The 17,729-nt window shown below is 39.1% G+C and overlaps 1 protein-coding gene across 2 annotated transcripts in view; it reads right to left on the reverse strand.

Moving 5' to 3' along the window:
* The window catches only part of CCDC38 (coiled-coil domain containing 38), a 75,186-nt gene that overhangs the window by 5,526 nt on the left and 51,931 nt on the right, over positions 1-17,729 (reverse strand). For both annotated transcript variants that reach the window (XM_055096008.2, XM_003808247.7), the window contains 5 exons: positions 16,649-16,697; positions 9,679-9,748; positions 7,839-7,990; positions 6,407-6,542; positions 443-648 (listed from right to left, as the gene is read on the reverse strand). In XM_055096008.2, coding sequence (XP_054951983.1) covers positions 443-648; positions 6,407-6,542; positions 7,839-7,990; positions 9,679-9,748; positions 16,649-16,697 — 613 coding nt within the window. The remainder of the gene's footprint in view (positions 1-442; positions 649-6,406; positions 6,543-7,838; positions 7,991-9,678; positions 9,749-16,648; positions 16,698-17,729) is intronic.

Consider the following 17,729-nt stretch of genomic DNA (forward strand, 5'->3'; position numbering starts at 1 on the left):
CTTGAAGTTTTCCCATGACAGGCTCCTAATTCTATATCTTGGGTCCTTCACCACCAGTGCAATTCTCCTTCCCCATGATAGCTATTCAAAAATTTTCATGTAATTACTTATTCATAAATTTCATATAATTACAAAGATTTGCTTTTCCAGGCGAGTTTGTCCATCCCAAACTGGGTCAGTTGCCCCTGGTGAACTCTGTTCACCCAGTTCCTTCCTTCGCGGTGCTCATTACCATTGGTAATGACACATTTATTTCCTAAGAGTATTTGATGAATGATCTCCCACGCTAAATAATAGCTATATGAGGAGAGCAGGGCTGGATTTCATTCCTCCTCACTGTGTCCCTATAATATGACGTTACACAAGAGACTTGCTAATGTGTTTGTGGAATCTGAGCAAAACCAGCTACTCATTAAGTCTTTCTTATCCTTATTGACTGTACTTTTGCCGCCATTCTTTCTGTTTCATCCTCTCAATTGCCTCCACATTTTCTTTGGGAATGGATTCGATGAGGTCACACAGTTCTACCAGGCGAGATTCTAATTTTACCAGCTTTTGAATTGGGTTGAGGCCGTCATCCTCAGCATCTCCAATGCAGACTTTGTATACTTGAGTAATCTTTTTACTAAGTGAGTCTATCAGTATTTCCTGAGATTGAGAAGAGCAGAAAACATTAACATCACATTGCACATTCAATAAATATAGCATTTTACTATATTACAGTAAAATCCCATGTATATGCTATTAAATGTTTACATTTTTATTTTTATTATTTTTTTGAGACGGAGTCTCACTCTGTCACCCAGGCTGGAGTGCAGTGGTGCAATCTCATCTCACTGCAACCTCCGCCTCCCAGGTTCAAGCGATTCTTGTGCCTCAGCCACCCAAGTAGCTGGGACTACAGGCATGCGCCACCACGCGCAGCTAATTTTTGTATTTTTAGTGGAGCTGGGGCTTCACCATGTTGGCCAGGCTGGTCTTGAATTCCGGACCTCAGGTGATCGTGCTGCCTCGGCCACAGGCATCAGCCACTGTGCCTGGCCTAATGTTTACTTTTTAAAATGAGAAGTTTTAATAAAACAAATCATTGAGAAAATGCAGCAGTGATGTTTAACCTATATTATAATTTATAGTCAGAGCATTACTATAGAACACCTTGGATTATTTTCTTAAAATATATTGAACTCTAGATATAAAAAGTAGTTATAATGGGCGGAATATTTTTTGCTTGAATGTTTTTGTATATCTGAGTCCCTAAGAATTCAAATACAGGCAACAAACATTTTAAATCGTTTTTTTGCCACTCGGATGCATTTCCTTTTGGCACAATATGTAACCCAGCCCCCCTCCTTTTTTGCATGTATTACTCTGTTATAATTGCGAAACTATAATCATCCTATATAATAGTTCTCTGCCTTATCCTTATAGTCCAGGAGAGCAGGCGCTACATCTTATGCTTAAACTTACAACTAAAACAGTGCTTTGCACATAACTACGCACTGAATAAATGTTTGCTGAATAAATGACTAAATGCATTCTCAGAAAAAAAAGTTGCAAGCAAACAGGTACCCAGGCTGGCCTACCAAAGCCTTTTTAGAAGTATCATTTTCACTGTTTTCGTTGGGAAGCCATTGCAGTATTCTAGTCTAAACAAAAGCTTAGGCCAAACCTTGCTGATCCCTGTACCTCGACACTGTGCTGTTTAACTGTTGGTGCCAAGAGATTCTTGAGGTGGTAGGTAACTTGTCTCAGGACCGTAAGAAAATTGTCATCCTCTGTCTCCATTGTGAACCCGGTGTTTGCAATTAAGAAGAGCTCAACAAACTGCTGGGCAATGTGAATCACTCTTCAGGTAGCATTCTGCCCCATTTCTTGCTTCCACTCAAGAAGATGAGAATCACCATAAAGCCAGCGACAAATAACACTCAAGAGAGAGGTGGCTCCTGGAGCCATGGGAAGCCCCTCCTGGAACCACAAACAACTTACAGAGCCACCAACACAATTACAAGCCAAGATCTGATACCAAGAGCACTTCCGACAGCTTTTCTCTTCCACCTCCTAGCTTAAAAAGCTTTCTGATGGTCCTGTTTAGCATAAAGCTTCTTTTTACCTTCGTAAGGTAACACTTATTATATTTCCTATTTACATGAATGACATGATCCTTTTAGAAAACTTGGAGAAATACATAATAATATAAAAGAAAACAGCAAAAGTCCTATATTGGCCATAAATTTCCCTTTTCCCCTCTCTCTAAAATAACACTTACTGTGTTTCCTATTTATGTAACAGCACATTCTTTTTCTAAACCTTGGAGACACAGAAAAATATAAAAGAAAATAAAAGTAACCCATCGGATTGAAATATTGTAAATTGCATATGAAAACAACGCTGCAACATGAGTCACTAAATAAAGCACAGAAAAATACTTTAAAAATGTATTCACCACAGGTTTTGAGGAAAAACAACTTTAAGATGAGAGTGGTTGCTAGTTGATGGAAATCTCTGAAGGAGACCTCTTGAACACTTAGATGGCTTTAGAGATGGATGAGCAGGGCAGTGGCTTTTTACGATGTCTTTTCTACACCACCACCCCCTCCCCTTTTTTTCTTAAATTCCCTCTTCTGAGAGGAGAGAAAATGGCGAGAAGAGGTATTTTCTTAATATAACAAGGTAAGAACAAGAGATAGGAGAGGAGAATGAGATGAATGAAGGTAATTCACATATGAAAAAGGGATTGAGAGCCTGGCCTGACAAAGCAAAAAGTCAAAAGGGAGCACAAGGCACAGGCCAATTGATGACAGGGAAGGGAAGTTTCAGCCCCATCCCTGGAACTGCCCCCAGATGGCAGGCCCAGCCCACAGTACCTCGGAGGAGGAGCTGCCAAGGGAGTCTGCCCAGGTGAATGGGACAGGAATTATGGAAGACTGATCAGAGAACTTCAGGTGCCTTTCAACAGTGAACGGGAAGTGATATGACCAGAGCAGTGTTTTAGGAGGAATCATTGTATCAAAACGGGAGAGGGGAAAGGTTGCCGGGGTGGATATCTAGATGTCATTGAAAGTCTTTTCAAACTCAAGGGTTCTGTCATTCTAATCCATGTGACATTCTGCTGTGTGTTGACTGTACACAGTTCTCTCAATTGCAACTGATCAGCTCCTTGTGCAAAGAAAACAATAAAACCAGAGATAAACACATTCCTCACATTGAACAGTGGAGCAGTTTATGTTCCATTTCATGTTCAATGAAGAAGTAACAACTGCTACACTAAACAACATGGATGAGTCTCACAAACACAGTATTGAGAGAAAGAAGCCAGACATGTTACATGATTCCATTCCAACAGAGTTCAAAAACAGGAAAGCTGATTGATGGCATGAGACGTCAGGACAGTGGGAAAGAGGGCTGGTAAAGCCTGGAAGCAGGTGTGAGGGAGGTTTGCAGGGGCTGATAATGGTGTATTCCCTGATCTGGGGGGTAGCACACGGGTGTGTTTGCTTTGAGAAAATTTCTTGAGAGGTACACTTGTGATTTGTGCACTTCTCAACATTACATTATACTTGAACTTAAAATGTTATTTTAAAAGTGAAATATTGGATCAAGGGCAAAAATTTTAGGGGATTAAGTATCATTAAGAGTGTGGAAGTTTTGAAAGACTAAAATTCATTTCATACTGATAGCTCCAGAGTAACATAATTTATGAATATCACAATCAAATATGTCAATTATACCTCAATAACGCTGGAAAAGAATCTTTTAAAAAATGAGCTGCAGCTAAATTTACTCAAAGGATTATGTTTTGTATATTCTGAGAGCTGAAAAAATGGAGGTAGAGAAGGAAAAAATCCTAAGAATACATTTCCCTCCCAATTTTCCTGCTTCACCTCCCCTTCCCCACCCCACATTTCACATCTCCAGAAGACACTATGGATTATTAGTCCCATTTCCGCAGAGTGCAATACATGAATGCCAAATTTACACTTGTGATCAAAATTTCATGGATAGCCATTTAAAAAGGAATTTTACGTCAATTCTACTTTCTTTCTTTAGGTATCTGGTTGCCTCAATGTTAAAGAGTATCAAAAATGCCGCTTTTATTTTTTAATAGTTGCCCCAAACTTGGATGAAAGGGGCTTGGTTGGGATGGGGCAGGGAGGAGGGGAGATATCACAGATATTTATCAGACATTTTGCATGTCAATTGGTTTCAGAATTATTTTAAACAGTTGAAGTGTGGAAACCACTCAAGTGTCCATCAACAGATGAATGAATAAACAATATATGGTATAAACATACAATGGAATATTATCTAGCTGTAAAAATAATGCAGTCCTGATACAAGCTGCAACATGGATGAACTTTGAAAACATTATGCTAAATGAAATAAGCCAGACACAAAAGGACCAATATTGTATGATTCTTCTTTTGTGACGTACCTAGAATAGTCAAATTCAGAGAGACGAAGTAAAATGGTGGTTGCCAAGGGCTAGGAGAGGGAGGGATGGAAAGTTATTGTTTAATGGGTATAGAATTTCAGCTTTGCAAGATGAAGAGTTTTGGAGATTGCAAAACAACATGAATGTACTTAACACTACTGACCCGTACATTTAAAAATGGTTAAGATGTTACATTTTTATGTTGAAAAGATGATGAAAAAGTTGTGGAAATAGTGGTGATGGTTCCACAACATTGAGAATGTACTTAATGCCATTGAATCACACGCTTAAAATAGCTAACAGGTAAATTTGGTTATGTATATTGTACCACAGTTTTTAAAAAATGGTTAGAAAAAAACAGCACTGAATTGAAAGGTGGCTATCATCACACCTCTTGGCCCCGGCAATGCACAACCCCATCCCCTACTAACTCAGGGCACTATAACTCCCTAGGAAATGTGTGTGTGTCTGGAGGAGCCAGAACCAGCTTGTGCTTTTTGTAACCCTGTTCACCTGTGGCTAGGGGAGGACAGTCTTCTTCTGATGCAGTTCTCCCAGTTCTACTTCTGTTTGAAAATCAAGTTCATATCCATAAATGTGATGTTGTGGCAGGCCAGGTCTCACTAATGCAGGCCTCCTTAACAACTGTTTTCAGTACTGACTGAGTGGTTAAGTTAAATATTAAAAGCCAGTGCCCTTATACAAAGGCTGGAATGTAACAAAAGCCCACCAAGAGTTTTGCCTAGACCTTTCCAGGGTCTTAAAGAATGACAAAATAATGAAGGAATTCTCAACAGGACTCAGTTAAGATTAAACAAGTTTTATTGGGGATGAAGAAACTCTCCAGGCCTCCACAGACAAGTTTATTGGGGATCTGAAGGAACTACCCAAACCTCCCTGATTTAGCAGGAGACAAGATAAGGGTAATCACCCCAACATCTGGACCCATTTAGATTAAGTAAATTTACTGAGGCTCCAGAGGAAGGTCTTCAGGACTCAGACCTTAGTTATAGATCAAAAGAAGTTAATCACTCATGTCTTTAGATGAGTGCACACTTACACACAGACATATAGCTTAGAAGGTATATAAGCTCTGGAAAACTTTGTAACTTTGAGTTGGTCTGGCAATAATTTCCAGGCCTTCTCCCTATAACCAGTTACAGAAATAAAAACTGTCTTCCTCCCCAGTTCATCTGCATCTCGTTATTGGGCCACGAGAAATAGCAGCCCAACCCTCAGTTTGGTCCCGAAACAATGTTAGCCTCATATATTAGCTTTGAATTTTTATTTCATTTGAGGTTTTTATAAGGTAATCAATGTTAGATGGAGCTGGTTGTGGGTCTAAAAGCTAACCTCATCATTCATTCAACAAACATTTATTGAGCACCAACTTTAAAGGGACCCTCAACTGAACGAAGAATAATAAGTCAATCCCTGCACTCGAGGGGGTTTGCATCTAGCTGAGAGATGAACTTCTCAATAAATAAGTGTACTAGCACATATCACAGCTGTTTTGATAATGAGTCTATGCAGGCCTGAAGAGGCAAAAATCTAGTACAGGCTCAGTGTTGGGAAAATTTTCTAGTCAGTGTTGAGTCACTGTTAATTGTGTTGATTCATGGCTTCCTCTGTTAATTACTCCTTGAATTACCACCAAAATGACAACACACAGTGAACTACTACATATGTCTAGGCTCTGAAAAAATGTATTTCGAGGGGAAACTATGGTCAATATCATGCATTGCAAAAGAGAAACGTTTTAAGAGAACCCCAATGCCAATTTGAATGCTTTCTGCCTATGTAAATTGGCTATTACATAATGGCAAGATAAATTCCAAGCTGGCTTTCCACTTCTGTCATCAACCTAGGACTTGTGATTTGCTTTAACTCTCCTATTCACATACTTAGGACACAGGGAATAAAAATTATAATCATGAGCCAAAATGAAATCACCATAGGCAAAGAGTGATTTACCTGAGCATCTGAATTAAATTCTCCAAAGCTAAAGAGCTTGGACTTTAATTGCAATTCTGCTGCTTTCTCTTCTTCTCTCACACAGTTAGCTTTAAGCATTTCTTCTTGCTCCAAAAGAAACTCTATGTTGCTATTTCTATTACAAAAGAAGAAAGAGACCCTCATCTGAAATTTGTGGTTAGTGAAATAACCATCAGTCAGGAGCTTTAACACTCTAGATCATGTGTCAAAATCCATGTAGTGAGCCAAATACAAGTCTGTATTTGAAGACATTGCCAAAGTACATGCAACTTTTCAAGTTAAAATGAGAAAAATACATGCACAAATGCTGTTTTTAACTTCCATCAGAAGGCATTTTCTTCCCCTCCCCTACTTTTGTGGTTCCATTCGAATTCCCCCAAATAGCAGCAGAGCTGAGGCATCAGGAACCAGTGTTCTCAAACGTGGCTGATAATCAGAATATGTGGGGAGCCAAGAGGGAAAATATAGACTCCTAATTCCCTCACCTAAAGATTCTGATAAGATCCTCTAGAGATAGATTCTATATATCCCCCTTTCCTGCCTACCTGCACCCACCCTGTCCCAGAAAATCTTATTGTGGAGGTGGGTGGAGGGCCATTAGACACTGTGAAGATTGGAAAAGATACAAGGATTAAAAAGTCTCAGAAATGGTAATGGGTAGCTGTGAGATAATGATTTTTATTTAGATTCTTCTGAACAAATTAATTTGTTTTGAAGTTAAATGTAGTTTGACCTATTGTTTAAAAAGATTGCCATCTTCTGGCCCAGAAAACTGTTCTGAGAAAAGGTTCTACACATTTTTGCAATGAGTAGATACGAAGATTTATTCTCTGTAATTCAATGCTTTTTCAAGTTTGTAATACTATATATTTTTAGATGAGGAAGGAATTTTGTGAGGGATCAAATCCAGCTGCTTTCCCCTGACAGAAATCCTTTCTATATTTGCCCTGAGATATTGACAGGAACTTTATAAAATGATATAATATTTAATCACAAAAATTATTTTTCTGAGAGTCACAGCCAATGAAAATACATTTGTTAGCATTATCATCCACAGCATGATTTGGTAAAGTAAATGACAGCTAGCCAAGTGATAGGGCGAAAACTATACCGGACAAAAGTTAAGGCAGTAGGTACCATTTTAATTCTTTTTAGTCATTTTTCAAAGTATCTTTTATTATTACTAGTAGGAAAATACGTTGACAAGTGAAAGGAAGTAGGGACAAAATTAAAGCCAGTCTATTCTGTGTAAATACGATGTCTACGTTTTGCACTCCACAATGTAAACTATTAAAAACCCCAGCCTACATTCACAGAGACCACGAGGAAGAGCCACATGTGAGTGAGTTGGACCCAGGCTCTGGTTAGAAATTGCTTAATGGAATAAATCTACTTGTTTATAATGACTTACGTTTTATCCTGTATAACTTTTTCTCTTTTGTTTACCTCTTCAAGATTTTCATCTACATCTTGGGAATATTGAAACAAAGTAAGACTCTGCTCTTCCAGCTCTCTGAGGACTTGTAGTAACTCCTCTGGTTCCTTGAAATAAAGTGCTGGCTCCTAATTAATCAATAATGAAGAATATAATTTACTTAAAAATATGCTACCTATGCACATGTGACTTATCTAGAAAATACAGTGGGGTAAAGGAAGACGGTTCTAAGGATGAGGGAGACACAGGTAGGAACTTGTATGGGAAACTCGCCTATTTCCAAGTGAGAGCTGGCTCTCAGAAAGAGCACATTTGCAGTGTTGTGGGGAGATGAGGGTATTAAAAAAGGGATGAGGAAGAAAAAAGGAAGAAGAGGGTGAGGAAAAGGAGACAGAGCAGAAGAGGAGGAGGCAAGTGCGGGAAAAAGGGAAAGGGAGAAGGAATAGAAGAAAGATGACAGGAGGCTGAGTGAAAGTCATTTTCTCCCCACATTTTAATTATTTTATATTTCCTACATTTTTAAGATAAAGTATGTGTTACCTTAAACATTTTTTTTAAAAAATGACTTGGGCATTTGCACACCCATGTTCCTCATTATTCACGATAGCCAAGACATGGAAGCAAAAATGTCCATCAATGGATAAATGGATTAAGTCAATGTAGTATACACATACTATGGAATATTATTCGGCTTCAAAAGGAAAGAAATTGACCGGGTGCGGTGGCTCACACCTGTAATCCCAGCACTTTGGGAGGCTGAGGTGGGTGGATCATGAGGTCAGGAGTTCAAGACCAGCCTGAGCAAGATGGTGAAACCCCGACTCTACTAGAAATACAAAAATTAGCCAGTCATGGTGGTCGGTGCCTGTAATCCCAGCTACTTGGGAGGCTGAGGCAGAGAATTGCTTGAACTCAGGAGGCGGAGGTTTCAGTGAGCCGAGATCGTGCCACTGCACTTCAGCCTGGGCAACAAGAGTGAAACTCCATTTCAAAAAAAAAAAGGAAACAAATCCTGTCATATGCTATAACATAGATGAACCTTGGATACAGTATGCTAAGTGAAATAAGCCAGGCACAAAAAGACAAATACTGAGTGATTCCACTTACATGAGGTATCTAAAATAGTAAAACTTTTAGAAACAGAATGTAGAATGGCAGTTGCCAGGGGCTATGGGAGGGAGAAAAGAGGAGTTGTTTAATGAGTATAGAGTTTCTATTTTGCAAAATCAGAAAGTTCTAGAGATCTGTTGCTTATAGTTGACACTACTGTAATGCACACTTAAAATGGCTAAAATGGTAAATTTTTTACATGTTTATTTGTCACAATTTTTTAAAAAGATGACTTGGATAAGGTGTGTAATATACAACAATGAATGGTATTTGTTACCCCTTTTGAGTTTCTGTGGTTGCATTTCGGGTGGGGTTAGCTCAAAGTCAATCTTGCAGCAATAAAGGGTTGTTTTGTTGAAGGCCTATTTATTTTATGGTTCAGCTACCCAACACATCTCAAGTCCCAATAAAATGCAATCAGCAAGTGGCTATTTTTATAAGAAGATTGTAGATTTTATATATTTTTATATATATATAAAAATATATATCCTAAATCATTACCTTCTTCTAGATACTTATTTGTTATAAAATGTCTTATGACAAAGATAGATTATATATCCAATTGGAGAATAGTATCAAAATTATATTTCTTTCTGGAAGGTTTGTGCAATATTTTGAATAAAATATTTTAATTTCAAAAGAATAAATGATCATCAGTATTTTTCACCAAACCCAATATTTAAACCAGCAAATATAATCTGGTTACCAAATCAACATCCATTTCATCATCTAAAAGGAATTCCAAACTGTCTTCTGAACCGAAACTTTCAGCCAGGCTGTAAAAGAAAAAAGAAAAAGAAAATGTCTGATTTGTGAGCCATTTTCTGTCAACAGGTTTGCATTCCTTTCTAAATTGTCGTTGGAACCCAACTGTAACATAATTATTTTCAATAGCAGGTTTAGCCTTTTAGGGAACTGCTGATTGCAGAAATCAATGGATTCCATGAATATACAAAAGAAAATTGGATTCTGTCCCAGACAAAGCTGACATACACAAACAATGAGACCACATGGGAGGGCCATACCATATGGTACCAATTATTTGAGGTGCATCTATAAAGTAAGGTAACTTTATTTTTAAAGAAACACATGACAGCCTATGTTGCCTCATCCTTTTGTCCTTTTAATGCATTCTTCTTGAGAATCTAAATGTGCTCTACTTCTCAAAATGAAAGCTGTATCACAGCCTTCTGACTGTCCCCAAGTAAGGCAATGCTTCTCTCTTTAAGAGCAAATTTTACTTCTCAAAATATCTTCCAATCAGGCTGACAAAATGTTGGTTGGGGTGATGGACAGTGAGATACCTCCTTAAAGCATAATCATGTGGCTTGGAAAGTGGCTCTGGAAAAATCCTGTAAGAAAGATCAGTGGAAACTGATTGCAATATTAAAGAAGCAGGGATAGGGAGAGAGTAAGTTGGCTGTTGTGATCTAGGTCATTAACACTTTCAGATAGAGGGCAGTGATGATGGCAACGATGAGTAAGTGTGTGGGGAGGGAGGAGAATTTAGAGATATATGGAAGAATGAAATCATGGGAACCAAAAATAGAAAGGGCTCTTGGGGCCATGAGAGAAGAGACAAAGATGACTCCAACATTTGTGGTCTGGAGCCTGGAAAAATGGAGGTAGCACTCACAGGAAGGAAAACGGCTTACAGATGGGATAAGGAAAAGATTAATATTTGCTTTATTCATGTTGAGTTTGAGGGGACAAAATACACACCTGGAGCTGCCTATTGAGCAGTTGGAGAGAAAGTGTGGGAAAACGGAAAGGGCCAGGGACATAGATGAATTTTAGGGAAACATACCCTGAGAAAGCATTTGACATTACAGTCCACCCTTCTCTGCTCTTGGGTTGAGCAACATCACTTTCTAATCACTCTCTTCCCACTTCTCTGATACTCTTGCGGTCTTTTGGGGCTCCTCCTCAGTCTTCTTCCCTTCTCCTTCTACCCATTCTTTTGGGGAGACCTCATCCATCTCATGGATTCAACCACTGCTAATACACTAATGACTCTCACATCTCTATCTCTTTCTTGAGCTTTAGATTTCAATGTCCAACCTTCAACTGGACATCATTACCCACATGGCTGTCCCACAGGGAGCTAAAATGAACATCCAAAATCACACTCCTTCTCTTCTCCTCAGGCAGGCCTGCTCCTCTTACTGGGTTCCCAATATTATTGGATGGCAAGACCATGCACCCAGTTGCCATGCTAGAAATCTGGGCGTTATCTGTAACCACTCTCTTTTCCTGACACTTCCCTCAATCTTTACATAAGCCATTCAAAGTCCTGTCAGTGCCACTTCCCTATGTCTCTCACAGCCTTTCTTTCTTTGTTCCCGATGCCATTATCTGGTTTAGGCAGTCCAATCTCTCTCACCTGAATTGTGACAATAGGCTCCTAACTGGCCACTGTACCTCTAGTTTTGTCCTCCACCATTTCATTCTCTAAAATACTGCCACATCCATCTTTCTAAAGTGCAAATAGGATTGAGTCTCTGTCACACTCTTGTTTAAAACATACAGTGTCTCCCCAGGGCCCTTGGGACAAAGCACAGGCTGCTTAGGTAGATAGCATCACCACTTCCCTGCTCATGGTGCAGTGCCCATGTACTCCTTGAGCCTCTCCCCCTTTTACTCAGAATGATAAACCTGCCATTCTGAACAGAGCCAAGCTCTGTCATCTCTGTACCAGAAAGCACTCCCTCTTCCAGAGCTTGTCCTCACTAACTCTTCCTCCTCTTATAGACTCAGCTTAGAGGCATCCTGTTCTGAAGCACATTCACTGATCCTGCCCTTGCCCTCCCATGCCCTTACCTCTCCTCTGGGTTAAGAGTCCTACCTTTGCATGCCTGTGGCACTCTGGGCTTATCCTTCTAATAACATTATCACATTGTATTGCAATCAACTTGGCTGTCTTCCTCCCTAAATGGTAAGCCCCTTGAGGGCAGAGATTGTCTTTTATTTATTGTTGGGGCACTCAATAAGTATTTGTTGAATGAATGGATGAGACTAGGAGAGTGGTGAGATTTCTGAGGGAGCGAATGTGGTGTCTGCATGTTACTGTGAGCATCTAGATGCAGAAAAGGCATTTGGCAGGATTCAACACTCATTTTGATAAAAACTCTCAGGAAAACTGGAACAGAGAAGAACTTTCTTAACTTGATAGAGTATGCACATCTACAAAAATCCTCCAGCTAACGTTATATTTAATGGTGAAAAACTGAATCCTTTCAAGACTGGGAACAAGACAAAGATATCTGCTCCCTCTACTCTTATTCAACATCAAAAGTTCTACCCATTGCAATAAAGCAAGAAAAAGAGATAAAAGGCATAAAGATCAGAAAGGAAGAAATAAAGCTGTCGCTATGTGCAAATGACATAATGGTCTACTTAGAAAATCCAAAGGAATCTTTAAAAACAAAACAAAATTCTTGAACTAATAAGTGAGTTCAGTATGGTCAGGGTATACAATCAATTGTATTTCTCTATATTAGCAATGACTGCATGGACACCAAAATACAAAGTACAATACCATTTACAATTGTTCAAAAAGAAAAGACAAAAATATTTTGCTATATATCTAACAAAACATGTATAGGATTTGTAAGCTGAAAACTACAGAAGGCTGAAGAAATCAAAGAAGATCTAAACAAATGGAGAGGCAGACTGTGTTTATGGATTGGAAAATGTAACATAGTAAAGAAATCAATTATCCCCAAATTGATATACAGATTTGTGTTAGTTTCCTAGGGTTGATGTAACAAACAACAGCTTAAAGCAACAGTAACTTATTCTCTCACAGTTCTGGAGGCTAGAAGTCAGAAATCAAGGTGTCAACAAGCCATGTTCTCTCTGAGAGCTCCAGGGAAGAATCTATTAATACCTTTCTCTTAGCTGCTCCTATTGCCAGCAGTCCTTGGCTTGCAGCCACATCACTTCAATCTCTGTCTCTGTCATCACATGGCATTCTCCCTGTGTCTCAGTGTCTCTTCTCTTGTAAGGACACCAGTCATACTGAATTAAGGGTCTACCCTAATGACTTCATCTTACTTTGATTACGTCTGCAAAGGTGTAATAAATATATATATATTTTTTCCAGATAAGGTCATGTACATAGTACCATGGGTTAGGACTTCTATGTATCTTTGTGGGGGACATAATTCAACCCATAAAAAGGCTTAACACAATTCCCATCATAATTCCAGAAAGTTTTTTTGTAGATATAGATAAGTTTATTTTAAAATTTATATAAAAAGAAAAAGGAGCTAGAACAGCCAACACAGTTTTGAAAAACAGGAGTTACATAAGAAGTCTCCCTGACCTCGAGACTAATAGCTACAGGACATTTCCTGTTCCCTGTGTTGTGTCTTGGAATCTGGAGCAATGAAGACCTCTGTGCTCTTAGGCGGGTCCTTCCTGTTTTCTCTATTGTTTTGGAATTCTTCTGGACTCGACCCAGTCCTAAGACACAGATCTTCAGTGGATAAAGAAGACACTGTTTGGACTGCAGCAATGACTGAGTTGACTACTGATGGCTTAGGTCACTGTCTGACTTGCAACAGTTTCAATGTGTTCTGATGATTGTTTGTTAGAATGAAAATAAGGCCCTTTGATAACAACACAGAAATTAAAACTGGCGACATACACCTGGGAGATAACTGTCCTGTAACAAGACTGTTGCCATTTAACTATGAGTTTTCTTATCCTGTCACTTCTTGTGGGATCAAGAAAATTATGTTCCAAAGAAATGATGTTGCTATATTATCAGAGATCAGTTACAGACCAGTGCTGCATACTACCTATAAATTTCCAGTGGTTTGCTTTGTAAAGAGGCTTAAGTTCCCATCTGTGATGCATTTTGGAATGAGTGGATGTGATGTCAACACCTTGAAAGATATCACTCAAAACACAGAATAACAAGAGTCATCAGCTCCCACACAAAGTAAAACATGTGAACCTAATTTTAGCAGTGTTAATTAGGAGCAATTATCCACGAGTCACTGCATCAATAATGCCTATGTTATAACATCCTATCCTCCCTAAGGCACGGGAGAAAGTGGTACATACTTGTCTGAGAACCAGTTCCATTAATACTATGGTTGTATCTGTCCAAAGATAAGTAGCAGTATGTTACCAGTTTCACTACCTTTGGAGTTTTGGATAACATATCTATACTGTGATATTTACACCTTTTAATGAGTTAATTTTAAGTGTAATTGCTATTCTAACTTTGTGAAATCAAGGCCATACATAATAAAGCTTGCCTATACTAAAAACAAACAAACAAGCAAAAAACTAATAGCTACAGTAGTCAAGATCATGTGGCAGGACAGCCACATAGATCAATGGAACAGAATAGAGAATCCAGAAATAGCCCCCAACAAATATGCCTAAGTGATTTTTGACAAAGGTGCAAAAGCAATTCAATGAAAGAAGGCATTTCAACATTGGTGCAGGAGCAATTGACATACACAGGCAAAAAAGCACCATCACCACAGTCTAAACCTCACCCCTTATGCAAAAATTAACTCAGAATGGAAAATGGATCACAAACTTACATGTAAAACTATAAAACACCTAAGAAAAAATATGGAGAAAAATCTTTGAGTCTAAGGCTAGGGAAAACGTTTTAGAATTGACATGAAAAGCATGAACTATAAAAGAAAAAATTCATAACTCGAAATTCATCAAAATTAAAACTTTCACTCTGCAAAAGACCCTATTAAGAGGATAAAAAAGACAATCTACACACTCAGAGAAATTCTTTGCAAACCACATATCCCCAAAGGACTCATATCTAATATATACAGAATTTTCAAAATCCAACAGTTTTAATAAAAGGCAGTTCAGTTAGAAAGTGAGCAAAAGACATGAATAGATATTTCATCAGAGGATATAAAGATGCAAACAAGCACACGACAAGATGCGCAACATCATTAGCTACTAGGAAAATCAATTAACACCTACCAGAATAGTTAAAATAAAAGACAGTGAAAACACCAAATGCTGTTGAGGATATGAAGAAACTAGACCCCACATACAATGCTAGTGGGAATGTAAAGTGACATAGCCACTCTGAGAAACAACTTATCAATCTCTTTAAAAACTGAACATGCGGCCGGGCGTGGTGGCTCACGCCTGTAATCCCAGCACTTTGAAGGCCAAGACAGGTGGATCACCTGAAGTCAGAAGTTCGAGACCAGCCTGCCCAACATGGTGAAACCCCATCTCTACTAAAAATAACAAAAATTAGCTGGGCGTGGTGGCAGGCACCTGTAATCCCAGTTATTCAGGAAGCTGAGACAAGAGAATTGCTTGAACCTGGGAGGTGGAGGTTGCAGTGAGCAGAGACTGTGCCATTGCACTCCAGCCTGGGTGACAGAGCGAGACTCCATTTCAAAAAGGAAACAAAGAAACAAACAAAAAAAACACTGAACACACATCTACCATCTAATCAGGCATTACATTATAATTATTCCAGAGAAGTGAAAATTATGTTCACACAAAAGGTTGAACAAAGATATTTATAGCAACTTTATTCACTACATCCCCAAACTAAAAATAATCCAGATGGTCTTCAATGAGCAAATAGTTAAACTGTAGCACATCCATACCATAGTATACTACTCATCAATAAAAAGGAACCAACTACTGATAGACCAAACGACTTAAGTGAATCTCCAGAGAATTATGCTTAGTAAAATAACCCAATCCCAAAAGATTACATACTGTAGGATTCCATTTATAGAACATTCTTGGAATAACACAGTCATAGAAATGGAGAACACATTGGTGGTTGCCAGGGTTTAAGGGGAGGTGGGAGAGGGAAGTGGGTGTGACTATGAAAGGGCAACATGAAGAACCCTGCGCCGATGTTCTGTATTTGATGGCATCCATGTCAATATCCTGGTTATGGTATTTGTGCTACAGTTTTGCAAGATGATACCATTGGAGGAAACTGGGTAAAGGGTATATGGAGTCTCTCTGTACTATATCTTACAATTGTACATGAATCTAAAACGATCTCAAAATGAACATTTAATTACAAAAAAATCTGTGCCAAATGCCACAGAAGTGGGTGTCTAGAATTCAGAGGGTACCTAGAAGTCACAGCAAAATGTTTCTGTTTCTCTCAGTGATTGTCATGATACTGTGATGCTGGCCCAGATCCCTTCCTCTGGGCTGGTGTACCCATCCCAGGCATCAACATATTTTCTTAAAGAAGCTCTCTTGGGGTAGTAAGGGTTGAGAACGAGTGACTTCTGAAATAATGAGTACAAACGAGTGAACAATTAAGTGAGGGGGAAAACAACAACAACAAAATACTTTATGATCCTAATTGCAGGAATTTTGAATCACATGGTGAAATTGCAAACACACAGGCTAGCAGAATAGCTTAATAAAAAATAGGGCAGTGGGTTCTGAGAAGCAAAGACCCAAGATGCAGGGGGCGGGGCAGATAGCTTCTGCAAATAATAGCTGTAGGTACTTAACAAAGATTGGAGAGAGGCCTGTGAGATCTCAGGAGTGCACAGAAATGGCACCACTACTTCCAGGATCTCTTACAACAGTTATGGATACATGACATATATGCTGAGAAAAGGCTTTAAAAGTTATTTGCTGAAAACCATTCCCAGTTTCCAAGGGAGTTAGTCAAGTATATACTGTACTTTGATTTCCTTTTCTCTGGGGTGCGAGTCAGGCTTCTGCTTGGCTTTCCTGTTCAAAATGTCCAGGTGAGGCCATGCCGTTGGTGATGGTGGAGTGAAAAGAAATAACATGGAATTAGAAATGAGCCCGTGCACTTGGTGCAAGGTATTCATTTTTCTGCACAGACATGCCCATTACTTCTTTCTTTTTTAAAAAAATTATTTTATTTTTGGAATGATCATTGCATAGAAAATGGTGGTCTTTTATTCTATTGAAACTGAGTTGCATGCATAAGAATAAAATGAAAGGCACAGACTCTTCTAAATGCCTCAGGCAGAGATCACACTTTTGGCTTTTCCCTCCAGAGCCCTCACTGTCTATAACTATATATCATTCGCCCCATTGTAGTGTGTAGTTCTGGGATGCAGAGCTATGTACTATTTGTCTTTGTGTACGTGGGGTCTTGAAGAGCACCTGAAACATTTATGTCTCCAATAAATACACGGTGAGTAAAGGAAAGATGGGAAAAAAAATGGATGAAGAAGAACCAATCAGATAGGTCCCATCACCATCTTATTCTTATTATTGTCTCAGCTTTTTTTTTTTTTTTTTTTTTTTTTGAGATGGAGTTTCACTCTTGTCGCCCAGGCTGGAGTGCAATGGCATGATCTCGGCTCATTGCAACCTCCGTCTCCCAGGTTCAAGCGATTCTCCTGCCTCAGCCTCCCGAGTAGCTGGGATTACACGTATTTTTACTAGAGACGGGGTTTCACCATGGTGGCCAGGCTGATGTCGAACTCCTGACCTCAGGAGATTCACCCACCTCAGCCTCCCAAAGTGCTAGGATTACAGGCGTGAGCCCCCGCACCCGGCCTGTCTCAGCTTTTAAGCTGGTAGCCTAACATGTACTACTAAAAAGTATTGTTAAGAGGTGTTATTTAAACTGAGAAACTTCTATATTCAAAATTTCAAAGAGAAGGGAATATTGACACCACCTCCCACTCCGTCTACCCCACCCCTGCCCCCACACCCTACTCAAGATCCTCCAACAGGCAAAGTAGTATGTCTTAAAGTGAGCCAAAGTGGCCTCACAACCCAAAA

The sequence above is a fragment of the Pan paniscus genome, chromosome 10, assembly GCF_029289425.2.
Source record: "Pan paniscus chromosome 10, NHGRI_mPanPan1-v2.0_pri, whole genome shotgun sequence".
In the NCBI taxonomy this organism is placed as follows: domain Eukaryota; kingdom Metazoa; phylum Chordata; class Mammalia; order Primates; family Hominidae; genus Pan; species Pan paniscus.